This window comes from Silurus meridionalis, chromosome 19 (assembly GCF_014805685.1).
Source record: "Silurus meridionalis isolate SWU-2019-XX chromosome 19, ASM1480568v1, whole genome shotgun sequence".
NCBI classification, from domain to species: domain Eukaryota; kingdom Metazoa; phylum Chordata; class Actinopteri; order Siluriformes; family Siluridae; genus Silurus; species Silurus meridionalis.
The window spans coordinates 5,319,286-5,332,993 of record NC_060902.1 but is presented as its reverse complement, the minus strand read 5'-3'; the positions used below and the strand labels follow the sequence as shown (position 1 = coordinate 5,332,993).

General features: G+C 35.5%; 2 protein-coding genes across 2 annotated transcripts in view; one reads left to right on the top strand and one right to left on the bottom strand.

The window, feature by feature from the left end:
- Nucleotides 1-454: 454 nt before the first annotated feature.
- Nucleotides 455-9,827, top strand: cand2 (cullin-associated and neddylation-dissociated 2 (putative)). The gene is given in 16 exon segments (XM_046874690.1): nt 455-655; nt 1,916-2,059; nt 2,191-2,345; nt 2,702-2,825; nt 3,867-4,123; nt 4,377-4,482; nt 4,579-4,724; nt 4,998-5,284; nt 5,940-6,081; nt 6,277-7,350; nt 7,353-7,778; nt 7,875-7,970; nt 8,076-8,245; nt 8,505-8,669; nt 9,063-9,170; nt 9,250-9,827. Coding segments are annotated over 16 exon segments (3,693 nt in total). The 5' UTR covers nt 455-587; the 3' UTR covers nt 9,475-9,827.
- Nucleotides 9,828-11,436: 1,609 nt separating this feature from the next.
- The window catches only part of rpl32 (ribosomal protein L32), a 3,071-nt gene continuing 799 nt past the window's right edge, over nt 11,437-13,708 (bottom strand). The window contains exons 2-4 of the mRNA XM_046875483.1: nt 13,489-13,589; nt 12,326-12,507; nt 11,437-11,609 (exon numbers count right to left, since the gene is read on the bottom strand). Coding sequence (XP_046731439.1) covers nt 11,480-11,609; nt 12,326-12,507; nt 13,489-13,584 — 408 coding nt within the window. The 5' untranslated portion in view covers nt 13,585-13,589 and the 3' untranslated portion in view covers nt 11,437-11,479. The remainder of the gene's footprint in view (nt 11,610-12,325; nt 12,508-13,488; nt 13,590-13,708) is intronic.

Genomic DNA, 13,708 nt, shown 5'->3' with positions numbered 1-13,708 from the left:
CCCAAACTGTCAATGCACCCCTTTAAAAGTATTTAAAATATTAGGTCATATTACCATATTAACATGAATCATATTAACATGAATGCACGCAGCTTATAATGTGCACATTGTAGTTATAACCTTTGAGTTTGAATACATTATTTTTTAAATATTCACTATAATTCATAGCTGTTTTAACCATTGCTGCAATACATTTAGTCGCCACAAGATGGAGGAAAAACTCAAAATTCAACGCACAGAACTAAAATGTGTAACAAAATTGTCTTGAAAATACAAGAAACACAGTATGAATGCAGAACTTCAGAGGCGTGTTTATACTTTCTGATTATGAAATAAAATTAATATTTAACATGGATAGGTAGCACATAAGCAGTCTAAATGGGAGGCTATATAGATTGCGGTTTCAAACGCACCCAATCTATTAATAACTATGTTCAAGCGTCAGGTTTCTCAGTGTGTCCTACACCAGACAGACCCTTGATCCAGAAGATATGGTCTTATTCACTTGAAATAGAACAACTCTTTTTTATTTACCATCGACAAACTGACTTATTTCCGACATTGGTGTTGATATTGTAAGAGCTGAAATGTCGAATGTCACCTACCACATTTCCAACTTGTTGGAAAAAATGACTTCCACCGACAAAGACTTTCGGTAAGAGTGTGTGTAGAGCCTGTGTTTGGTTGGAGTGAAAGCTGCATGACTAATATCAGGCTATAAATATAGAAGGTTAATGGATTGTCCTCCAGTTTGTCACATAAAATATGTTTTCTGTCTAACACAAATCTCACAAGATAGGTTCACTTCACATTGCCAGCATTAGTGGGTAAACAGCCATTCCCAGTCCAGCATGTGTCAGACATCTGGGATTACAGATTACATTTGTAAAAACAAACAAATAAATAATGATAATAAAAAAATCCAAGTCTTATAAATGACTAAATATAAGGTTACAAAAAGATATGAATAAGTCTATATTAGCATTATTTCACACTAACATATAGGATATTATACATGTTTAAATGCAGCTACAGGGTTCACAGACAAACAAACAAATAAACAAATATGGAGAATCTTGAAAACAAATTAGATTAGATTTAATTCATCCATAACAATGAGGATATGCAGTATGAACCAAACTAATTTGAAAAGTACGATCATTAAAAATTAGAATAAAATAAATGAAGTTCATGCTAAATATCCAGAGAAATAAAAAATAATAGATCAGTTCTTACCTACTTGTGTATTACCTTTAGCAAAACTATGAAAGCCTATTTTTGATATTAAAACCAAAGCTGGATTGTTTGGAATCCAAGATTAATTTATCGAGAATAGTTATGTGCCAAGTGATGCAAACAGTCAAATATATTATACACAGTTTTCCATATTTTTACATATTCCAGAAACCCAGAATTATTCATTTATCTTACTACCAGCTGTATCCTGGATATGGCACCAGGAAGGCTGGGCACAAGGCATGAATAAACACCAAATTGGATGGCAGGCCATTTGCAGGAGATGTGAAGTGACAACACTACCAACTGTGGCACCATGCTGCCATAACTGTTCGATATTTTGGCTCCTTTTTAAAACATTTTTTTCCAAAGTTTGTAATAGTATGCATTCCATTCCATAATGTAATGTAATAGTATGCATTATGTTATATAAAATAGTTCTATGATGAAGTTTTTTGTTAGTCAATCTTTTAGCTATTTTAGAAAACATCTGGATATATAAAGCTTAACAATTTTTATATTATTCAATTTGTATTAGAAAAACATATTTTATTTGTGACAGAACTTTATTACAAAACAAATATACCATCTGGCATCTTGCCTGACCGATTATGTTTATAGTAGTTGTCGGAATTTGATGTTTTGTCATTAAAAATATATTTTTTACCCCTTTGTTTAGGTTCATGGCCACAAATGATCTAATGATGGAATTGCAAAAGGATTCCATAAAACTGGATGAAGACAGTGAGAGAAAAGTAGTGACCATGCTCCTGAAGCTGCTAGAGGACAAAAATGGGGAAGTTCAGAACCTGGCTGTCAAGTGGTAGCCAAATTATTTGTCCATTTCACCAACACACAGTATATTGTGTTTATAAGTCATTGCTATCCATGAACCACTGTGATATTGTTTTATTCAAGTGCTGTTGAATGTGAAATGTTTCTGATCTATTGCAGTCTTGGTCCTCTTGTGGGCAAAGTGAAGGAATATCAGGTGGAGATGATGGTAGATACGTTGTGCTCCAACATGGTGTCTGACAAAGAGCAGCTACGTGACATCTCTAGCATGGGGCTAAAGACGGTTATTGCTGAGCTCCCCCCACCAACTGCAGGTGAAAGACTGTTTTCAGTCTTATTTGTGAGTTAGTTTGAATAAAATTGTCAGCAAAATTCCAGCCAAATAAATGCATATGATTTGAAACATGTTCTGTTATGCAGTTTATGCTTTATTGCACTTTTTACGCACTAGATAAGCTTAAGCATGGATAAAAGGAAAAGATTTGTCAGTCTTTTCAAATTGTTCAGTGTAATTACACTAGACACCATTTTATACAGAGCCCAATATAGTCTGCAATCATTTTCATTTACCTGCTTCACCAATGTGGATTTTATAGGCAATTTCCAGGAAGCCTATATTGTATCCTGTCATGTGATCCATTTTTTTGTAACTGATCTCCACTTCTTCTAGGTTTGTGTCTGACAGCTAATGTCTGTAAAAAGATCACAGCCCAGCTGATTGGTGTCATGGGAAAACATGATGATGTGTCTGTGCAGCTAGAAGCCCTGGACATTCTTTCTGATATGCTAGGAAGGTTAGTGTCTATCATTATTCTGCAATTTAATTCTTAGCCAAATCATTCAGGTATGTACTCTATATGAACAAAACTATTGGGACACCATTTCCTGCCATATGTGGTTCTTCCCCAACTATGAATACGAAGTTGGAGGCACACAATTGTATATGATGTGTTTGGATGAAGTGACATTACATTTATCCTGGACTTTAACTAGGAGACCCAAACCTGTTCCAATATGGCAATGCCCCCGTGGGCAACGTGAGGTGCATGAAGTTATGATTTACATTAGTTGGAGTGAAAGATCTTGAGTGGCCTGCTATAGAGCTTTGACCGCAAACCTTTTTAACCACTTTTGAGAGGAATTGGAATGCAGACTACACCACAGGCCTCCTCACCCTACATCAATACCTGATTTTACTAACTCCCATATGCTGAATGAGCACAAATCTGCACAAGCACACTCAATGGAAAATTGTCTCATAATAGTGGAGGTTATTATTACAGCAAATAGGGATATTCAAAAAGCACATACAAGTCTTATGGCCAAGTATATTTGTGGTATATTTAGCAGCTCCTCATTTTCTGGTATTTTATAAAATATTACAATATGGAAATTTTGTTTTATTTGTTGGTTAATAAATAAATATGGTAACAATACATTTTCATATACTGCAAATGTCATATGTGTTGAAACACAATGTGACAATGAGGGAATTTTTTATTTCCCAGCTCGTACAGCTTTATTTTTCCATAGTATTATTAAAACTTGTCTGGGCATGCCAAGCATTATCATTTTAATGTGGGAAGGTGTAACCAACACATTAAGATTAGCCTAAGCAGAAAAAACATAAATTATGGACATTTGTTCTGTTATAATTGTTAGATTTTTTTTGTCTCAGTCTTTAATTTACACCAACAAACACATGACAACTTACGAAAATTCATAGTTAAATCTAAAACAAAACAAAACAAAATTATTTGCAATTTTATTAAAAAAATACCTTTGATATTTTAATTTTTAATGGCATTATGGATCATGATGTTTTTACTCTGTAGGCTTAGCAGCACGTTAGTTGGTTTCCACCAGTCAATCTTGGCCAGTCTTCTTCCACAACTGACCAGCCCTCGCATGGCAGTGAGAAAACGTGCCATTATGGCGCTCGGGCAATTGGTGCCAAGTAGTAGCCCTGCAATCTTCCTGCAACTCACTGAGCATCTCATGAGTGAACTATCACGAGGAGCTACTGCTGCAAACACACGTACCTATATCCAGTGCCTGACTGCCATTAGCCAGCACGGAGGGCACAGAATTGGTGAGATAAGGCTTTATAAATTCCATTGTTATGAAATGTGTGAGGATATTGTCTTAAATGTAAAAAAAATTATAATCCACATATTAGTTTAGATTTTCAATATAGATTCATATCATGATTTGATATCCATACATTTGTAACATAATGGCATTCTTTGTGTCACAGGATTTGGCTAAAACCTTCCAGTTTATAGTTGCATTAAATGACAGTATAATCTTCAGCTTTTGTATCAAACCCTATATGTTCTCCTCAGGGGAGCATCTGGAGAAAATTATTCCAATGTTGGTAAAGTTCTGCAATGTGGAAGATGATGAACTGAGGGAGAATTGCTTTCAGGCATTTGAAGCCTTTGTTCGCAAGTAAGTCTTTTTTGAACTATGACACATCATTATATAATTTCCAAATGATTTCACAATAATCCATTAAGTGCAGAACCTTTCTCTCTTTCCTGGAAGATGCCCCAAGGAAATGTCTCCTCACATTCCAATGGTAATTAACTTGTGTCTGAAGTATGTGACCTATGATCCAAATTATAATTACGATGCAGAAGATGAACAGGAGGACTTCATGGATATTGAAGATGGAGGGTATGAAGAGCAAGGTGCAACTTTTATTCATTCCTAAACATACTAAGGGATTACTAAAAGGGTAACTAAATGGTTCGCATTTGTTCCATGCTTATGGGTTTTATTTATCATAACCTTTGGCCTTGTTGCATGTCTGCACAACTTTGCCAAATTCTTGCTAAAAGGATTAGCCGTTAACTTTGTGTACTTATATTGTTTTTCTCGCAAAATCTGATGATTTATACATTGCTGTAAATGTATTGTAAAACAGACAGCAAACCTTTCACAAACACCTTTTCCCCCAAAAGAATCTGATGATGAATACAGTGATGATGATGATATGAGCTGGAAGGTAAGGCGCTCATCTGTAAAGTGTCTGGAGGCGGTTATCAGCAATCGTAGAGACATGCTGGTGGAACTTTATGGGAATGTATGCCCAGTTCTAGTGTCATGTTTCAAGGAACGAGAGGAAAATGTCAAGTCAGACATTTTCTTGGCCTTTGTGGCTTTACTGCGGCAGACAAAATCCACTCATAGCTCTGCTCTAGATCTTGGAACTAAGGAAGACCCTGCAATTACCCTTTTGAAGAAACAGGTACAGTCAAAGAATTATGTATTTGTTTTCATACTCAATATATGTAATCATATTTCTTTTATTCTGTTCACACATGTCCGTACTGTGTGATGAATTTGGACAGTTTTTCCTATTTCTTTTAATAAACCAATGGTGTGTTCAGTCCCAAGAAATAACTTAAACTATTAAATATTCTGTAAATCTATCTATCTATCTATCTATCTATCTATCTATCTATCTATCTATCTATCTATCTATCTATCTATCTATCTATCTATCTATCTATCTGTCTATCTATCTATCTATATCTATTTATCTGTCTATCTGTCTATCTGTCTATCTGTCTGTCTGTCTGTGTGTGAAAAAAAATAACAAAATTAATTCAGTATCTGGGATAATTCTGCTTTGATTGGAGATTTTATTTATAAATTTTAATTTGGCTATTATATTGCATTAAGACTTGTCATCGGTTACTATTTCAATTCAAAATCAGTTCATAAGGATAATCCAAAATTGTGTCACTAAATTTTAAATGGATCACACTGAATTGCTAATAAAACTTTGTAAAAACCTTACAGTAATATTATATTGTATTGATAAAATATTGAACATAAATTGTATGGTGAAATATTTGTCAAATAATACATGAAAAAATTAAATATCCTTACATTTGTAGGTCCCAACAGTAATAAAGGCCTTACAGAAACAACTGAGGGAGAAAAGCATGAAATCCAGACAAGGCTGTTTCATCATTTTAACAGAGATTGCCCTTGTTCTTCCAGGGTCATTAGGGGAGCACATACCTTCTCTTATCCCAGGTATGGTCCTTGTTCATTTAAGTCTAAACTGTAAATTATTGTACAGATAGTATGGTTTACATGAGTCAACAAATAATTGTTCATCTGAAAAAATAAACCAAAACAGTATTAATAGGATACTGTATTTGCACTTTCTACTTGCTAATTGTTACAAATTTTCAGACTTACTCCCTCATAAAAACATTCTTTTCCTAGGCATCATTTACTCACTCACAGACAAGTGTGCTTCCTCCAACATGAAGATCGATGCACTCTCCTTTCTTCATGTTCTTATGTCCAGCCACAGCCCAGAGTTCTTTCACCCACACATTAAAGTAATCCTACCACCAGTAATTTTTTGTGTTGAAGACCCTTTCTACAAAATCACATCTGAAGCGCTTCAAGTGACTCAGCAAATGGTCAAGATGATGCGCCCCCTGGATAAACCGTCTTCTTTTGATTCAAATCCCTATGTTAGGGATGTCTTCAACAGTACTTTAAAGAGGTTAAAAGCAGCAGATATTGACCAGGAAGTTAAGGAGAGGGCTATTTCCTGCATGGCCCACATTATAAGTCACTTGGGGGACCAGTTGGGAGGAGACCTTAAACCAACCCTACAGATCTTTTTGGAGAGACTAAAGAATGAAATTACCAGGCTCACAGCTGTAAAAGCTTTATCCATCATTGCCACATCTCCACTTAAGGTTGACATAAGACCTATTTTGACAGAAGTGATTCCAGTTCTTGGATCATTCTTACGAAAGAATCAGCGTGCTCTCAAGCTAAACACGTTAACAACCCTAACTATCATTGTTACAAACTACAGTGACAGTTTCAAACCCCCTTTACTAGAGTCAGTTTTGAATGAATTACCTGCTTTGGTTCAGGAGAGTGATATGCATGTCTCCCAGGTGGCTATCATGCTTGTTACATGTATGGCCAAAGTTTGTCCATCATCTTTAGCCAAGATAGGTGGCACTATTTTGCCTGAAGTATTTCACTTGGTCCATTCTCCACTGCTTCAAGGAGGTGCTCTTGGTTCCATCATTGAGTTCTTACAAGCCCTAGTTTTGACTAAGGCCAGCAATACAGGGTACAATGATCTCATAAAAGCTTTGACAGGTCCATTCTATAAATCTAAATCACCTGACTCCATGCCAATCCATAGACAGTCCTATTACTCAGTTGCAAAGTGTGTGGCCGCACTGGCTTTGCTATGTCCCAAAGAAGCTTCTGGAACAATTACCAATCTCACTATGGATGTGAAGAACCAAAAGACGTCAGAGTCTGTGAGATCCTGTCTTTTCTTTGTCTTGGAGAAGTGGGGCGTTCTATGAAGCTTGGAGCCCACAAGGAGTTAAAGACTGTCATAATTGATGCTTTTAGTTCTCCCAATGAAGAGGTGAAATCTTCAGCTTCATGTGCACTAGGCAACATCTGTGTGGGAAATATTGATGAGTATCTTCCATTCTTATTAAAAGAAATTGGTAGTCAGCCTAAAAGACAGTACCTTCTTCTTCATTCATTAAAAGAAGTGATAAGTGCTTTGTCAGTTGAGAGTCTCAAGCCTCACGTAGAGAGCATTTGGTCTCTGCTTTTCAAGAATTGTGAATGTCCAGAAGAAGGTATACGTAACGTTGTGGCAGAATGTCTAGGGAAACTTACACTTGTCAACCCATCTGAGCTTCTGCCCAGACTTAAGAAGCAGTTATCCACAGGTAAGCCAACATTTCAAATCAAAGATAAGATTTGCTAAGGGGACATACAGCTAATGAAAACTGAGATGTGTATATTTACCTGCAAAATCTTTTTAGGTTCAGCTCTTGCCCGTAGTACCGTTGTGACTGCTGTGAAATTCACAATTGTAGATCAACCCGTGACCATTGATCCACTCCTTAAAGAATGCATAGGTAAAATCTTAACATTTTTATCAAGCATTACAACAAAGTTAATGAATACAGTTGTTCTGTTCCATTTTTAAACTATAGCACTTTCTGTCATGCCTCCTTTTCTAGGTGATTTCCTAAAAACCATCCAGGACACAGATATTAATGTAAGGCGTGTTGCCTTGGTGATGTTCAATTCAGCTGCCCATAACAAACCTGGTCTGATACGGAGTCTTCTAACTACAGTTCTGCCAAACCTTTACAAGGAAACACAAATCAGGAAGGAACTAATTCGAGAGGTAGCATGCCATTTTGTGAACGTGGCATATTTTTCCATTTTAAAATAGATGTGATTTTACAAAATAATCAACAGGAATAGGTTGGGGTAAACCTGTGAATTGATGGAAGGAATAAACAACATTAGCCATATTAAAAAATAATCGATGGCTTACTGTATATCAATAAAACTGAAAAGCTGTTCATGAGCACAACACTGAACATGTATAAAAGTATTTATTTATGTATTCACATAAATAAATAGCTTGCTTGATATTTCAGGTAGAGATGGGTCCTTTTAAACACACAGTGGATGATGGGCTAGATGTGCGTAAAGCAGCTTTTGAATGCATGTATACTCTACTGGACAACTGTCTGGAGTGTCTGGACATCTTTGAGTTCCTCAACCATGTGGAGGAAGGCCTAAGAGACCACTATGACATTAGAGTGAGTATACTTATAATGCCAAATCACATAATTCCATGCCTTTTGTATAATTATTTACGCTTTGATTAATCCAGTTCCTTTAAACCATTTATACATTTCCTACCTGCTTCATGTTTTACTATTTATATACATTTTGTCACTTTTCTTTCATTTTTGTGCATGTAGCATTTAACAGAATCAGTTATGGATTTTATACACAAATGAGTTTGCACATTTTGTAGATTTTGTTCTATTTTAACAATGTAGACCCACCACCTCCACCCCCTCATTGTTTCTCGATAGTCAGTAATTGCTTTAAATCTTCAAAGATCCTTCAGTATTACTCATTTATAAATGTATTTTTTTAAATAATGACTTTTTCTATCACTACATAAATATCTTTGATACCTCCAGATGTTAACCTTCATCATGCTGGCTAGACTTGCCTCTTTGTGTCCATCTGCTGTTGTCCAAAGGTTGGACCGTCTAGTGGAGCCCCTCAGAGCCACATGTACTACAAAGGTACAAAGTTGATCTAGCAAAATACATCAGCAATATTGATTAACAAGGAAAAGTCAATGTTTTTCTCTATTTTCCCAAGGTAAAAGCTGGCTCTGTGAAGCAGGAGTTTGAGAAGCAGGAGGAGCTGAGGCGATCTGCAATGCGTGCAGTGGCCGCTCTTCTTTCCATCAGAGACGTGGAGAAAAGCCCTGCGATGGCCGACTTTGCGACACAGATCAGAACCAATGCAGAGATGGCCACCATTTTTGAAAGTGTTCAGGGAGACCCCATATCGGGGGCTGTGGAGTCAATGGACACTAGTTAGGACTTTTAGGCATGAGGCTTTTTAGGCACTTTGTGATTAATAGAAATTACAGTGGTATTTGGTGTGAATGATTTAGCATCACAATTGTACTGATGAACATAAGTTAAAGCATAATCACAACAAATTTAACATTGCAATTGTCAAAAAAAGAAATGAGCACAAGTCTAACCAGATCATTTAGACAAAATAAAAAGTTATCGTCCCTAGACGCATTAAACGGTGCAAAACCACTAACTTGCACAACATCCTCAGAGTCAACTAGTCAACAACTCAAATGTCAGTATGTCAGTATGAACCAGAGGTGGCAAAAGTACACACATACTTCACTTAAGTAGAAGTACAGATACTCTGGTGAAAGTTAAAGTTCTGACTACACTTAGAATTAAGTAAAATTAAAGAAGTTTGGGCTCTGACATGTACTTAAGTAAAAAGTAGCCATTATTACTACCTATTTTAGTGTCATGCTGGTAACTGGACCTTACCACATTAATATTATTATTCAGTTGATTCAAATATTTCATCACGACTAATTGCATGGTTGTCATGAGTTAACTCACGACTAATTGCACATTTTTATCTGTTCTAAATGTACCTTAAATTATTAATAACAAAAAAAATAATACTCTGATCAACATGGGCATGGACAAATATTGATTTATGCAACTGTATGTTTATTATTAGTGAAATATATATATAGACAGCATTAAGATTATCTATTCTTGTAAAAGTGATTGTGGTGTTGCGTAAATAATCGGGACATCAAACGGAACCTTTGCTATGTTTCCACAGACTGTTAATGAGGATACCGAAGAAATTGTACCTTTTCTAACTTTCATACATAATATACCTACACATCATACATTTGATATGAATTGGCTTTATTTAAAAGTAGACATTTCAAGCTTTCTATTCATGTTTTTAGTCTGTGAGGCAAATATTCACCGAGATTTAGGTTTTGTGTCTGTGAAGAGAAATGACAGATGGCACAAAGCGCCCCCTGTCGGTTTTCTTTATTTTACAAAAGCACAGCGTTTTATGTGTACACAAATAAAAATAGTCTCTTTACAAATTCAAATTATGTATGATCATTGATGTATATGCTCTTATCTATACAATAAAAAAAGTAATTCAAGTTCATTGCCACAAAACGGTGTATTTGTCGACCCCAGAGGGTTAATTGCTTGCATCAAGGTGGATTTCGATGCAGATTTGAGACTTGGCGCATCAGTAAAACAAATGTTTACTCAAATCATTTTTCAGTGGTGTATTTATTTGTTATATGAGTAAAGAAAGGATATCGTGCAAAAACGTGTTTTATATATTTAAAAAGTTAAATACTATAAAAATGGTCAAACAAATGCACCTAAAAGGAGTGCTGTTAAAAAAAATTTGCATTTTGACAGCTTATTAATATATTGATACAAAACGAATTTCAATTGTGTAACCTAATGAATGTATCCAGGCTGAACATTCATCCATCTAAAAGATTTTGATGATCAGGATTGTCTCTGTTCTCAGTCATGTTTACATCGCTGACTCCCTCAGTCTCATCCACCTTAGTCACATATTTCATCGTTAGCTTCATAAACCAGTTTACATCTGTGGTGTAAAAGACCCCGGAAATTGTATACCAGTGGTTGACTCAAAAAGTCACGCAATGATAGGAAATAGGTTGATGGGCTGAAAATGTCACGCAGTGAAGAATTTTATACTTTTTTCTAAATTAACAAGCCTGGTTTGAAAATGTAAGTAGAAAGTACAGTATTTTAAAAACAATTTTATGGAAGTAAAAGTTGTCCGAAAAAATAAATAGAAGTACCGATACCAGAAAAATACAAGTTACAGTTACAAAGTATTTGTACTTTATGTCCCACCTCTGGTATGAACTGAACTGTCAACAAATGGCAAAACCAGAAAACATTTTATACACTTGAATGGGGGGAAAAAATGTCAAACATGGAATGGTTTTTCAGATTTTTAGCTTTATTGAAAACATATGGGCAGATTATTCGTTCTCCTCGCTGCGGAGTCTTGCGTTCGGGTTTGTGACCTTGATGGCCAACTGAGCCGCTCGCTCCACAATCAGCTTCCTGTTCTTTGAGGAGACGTTGTGGGCAATCTCTGCACAGTAGCTCCTACAAAGATAAAACCGAAATTAAGCAAAAGCATTACAATTTTTCTATACTATAAGATTAAGTTCTATAATATCTTCACTACTGACCCCTTACACTGTTTTTCCTTTGTTCAACAGTTCCTAAAGTTAATTCTATAACAAACAATAAACTTAAAAGTTCTTTACTAGGCACTTAATCAGATGAATGCTACAGATGTGTTGCAGATTATCTTCCACCTGCAGGCTATGGGCAGAGCCTGAGGTGGAATGGGTATCTCCTCTGCAGCACTCTCTCTCTCCACATTCAATACCTGACTAGAACATGGGTAAATTCAGCAGGTATAGCTGGAGAGGAAAATTGAGCTCAGAGGTAACGATACATTTCAACCTTTAAACTACAATACACAAGAATATAAAGTATACTTCGAGTTGAGGAAATTACACTTGCATGTTCATTTAGTTTTTACAGACCTCATGCATACTTGTGAACCAGTGTTTACAAAAACAGGTTTGCACATTCACACAAAACAAAAGAATGGAACATTAAAATAGGAAAAAAAGGGTCAACAGTTTGTTAAGGTCCAATTCATTTGTCAAAGGTGACATTTTAAATACTCAATGTAAGCACAGAAAAGTAACTCATGTCCATATTAACTGCATGTATACTTTACCATACAGCATACAAAAACAGTGTGAAACAGACAAGGCCTCTAAAAGAACAGAATTAAAAGCTCTTACTTGTTGCTCATCATGAGGACTTCGAGCTCTTTGATATTGTGCACCAGAAACTTCTTGAAGCCAGATGGCAGCATGTGCTTGGTCTTCTTGTTGCTACCATAACCGATGTTGGGCATCAGCATCTGACCCTTGAAGCGCCTTCGGACCCGGTTATCAATACCTCGTGGCTTTCTCCAGTTGCTCTGCATATCAATGCAAAGAGAGGGTAAGCAATTAGCATTAACAAAACAAAAAAAACCCACATTTCCTGATTCAATGTACAAGCATCACAAATCAATAAAAGGTGATTTGTTTACAAATTATGTTTGGAATTTCTTTTCAAGAGGGAGTTTGTTTCAATATAACCCTAGACTTGCACAGGAACCCTAAACTACTTATACATAAACTACTTAAATCATATTACGTAGCATTTAAATATTTGAATACTGACATACCTATGACATTGTCCACTTGCACAGACAAATCTGACAAAATTGCTCGAAAAAATCTTAGTTTGGTCCTCTGGTTCATATAAAACTTCATGTATTACTGTATAGTGTAAATCTAACATAAGCCAAATAATTCAAATAGTGTATTTAATGTATTTGATATTAAAAGTAACTGCTAAAAAGGTAATTAAACAATTTAAAATGATTTTTGGCATGTTAACTTCAAAGCTTAGCTTAAAAGTAAAATGCAGGGTTTTTTGGCAATACATTTCAGAAAATTTGATGGTGAGAACCTCTAAAAGATGTAAAGAACACATTTTTAATAAAGATTCATTTTAATCTTGGAACACACAAAGTTAAAACCAACACTCAACCAACTACTCCTCGATTCTAATTCTCATTCTTGTGACACTTTAACCCTGGCGAATATCTGCAATGGCCAAAAGAAGACCAACAAATCCAAACCAATTCTAACTGACATTCAGGTTTCCCAGATGTAGGCCCAATCAAAACATCTGTCAATAACAGCAATCATCTCTTTTCACATCAACAGCTTTAGACTGCAAGATAATGCGATTGTATTTCAAAAGCACATTTAACAATGACCATTGCTTCAATGCAGCATCACTAAAGTAAACAGTTTACAAAAATATATATTTTATTATATTCAAGTTTATCCATAGAAAACACAGATGTAGAATATTTGCCCACATGGACATAGATGGTAGATCTTACCCTGATCTTAACATAACGATCTGACTGATGCCTGATGAACTTCTTGGTTCTTTTCTTGACGATCTTAGGCCTGGTAAGCGGTCTGAGTGCAGCCATGATAGCTGCAAAGAAACAAATAATAGAAAGATCAATAGACAAATTAATAAACAAATGTTCAGTAAGGCCCTGGACATAATATACACTCTATTCAGTATTTTTGGATTAGTTTCTTGACCATGAT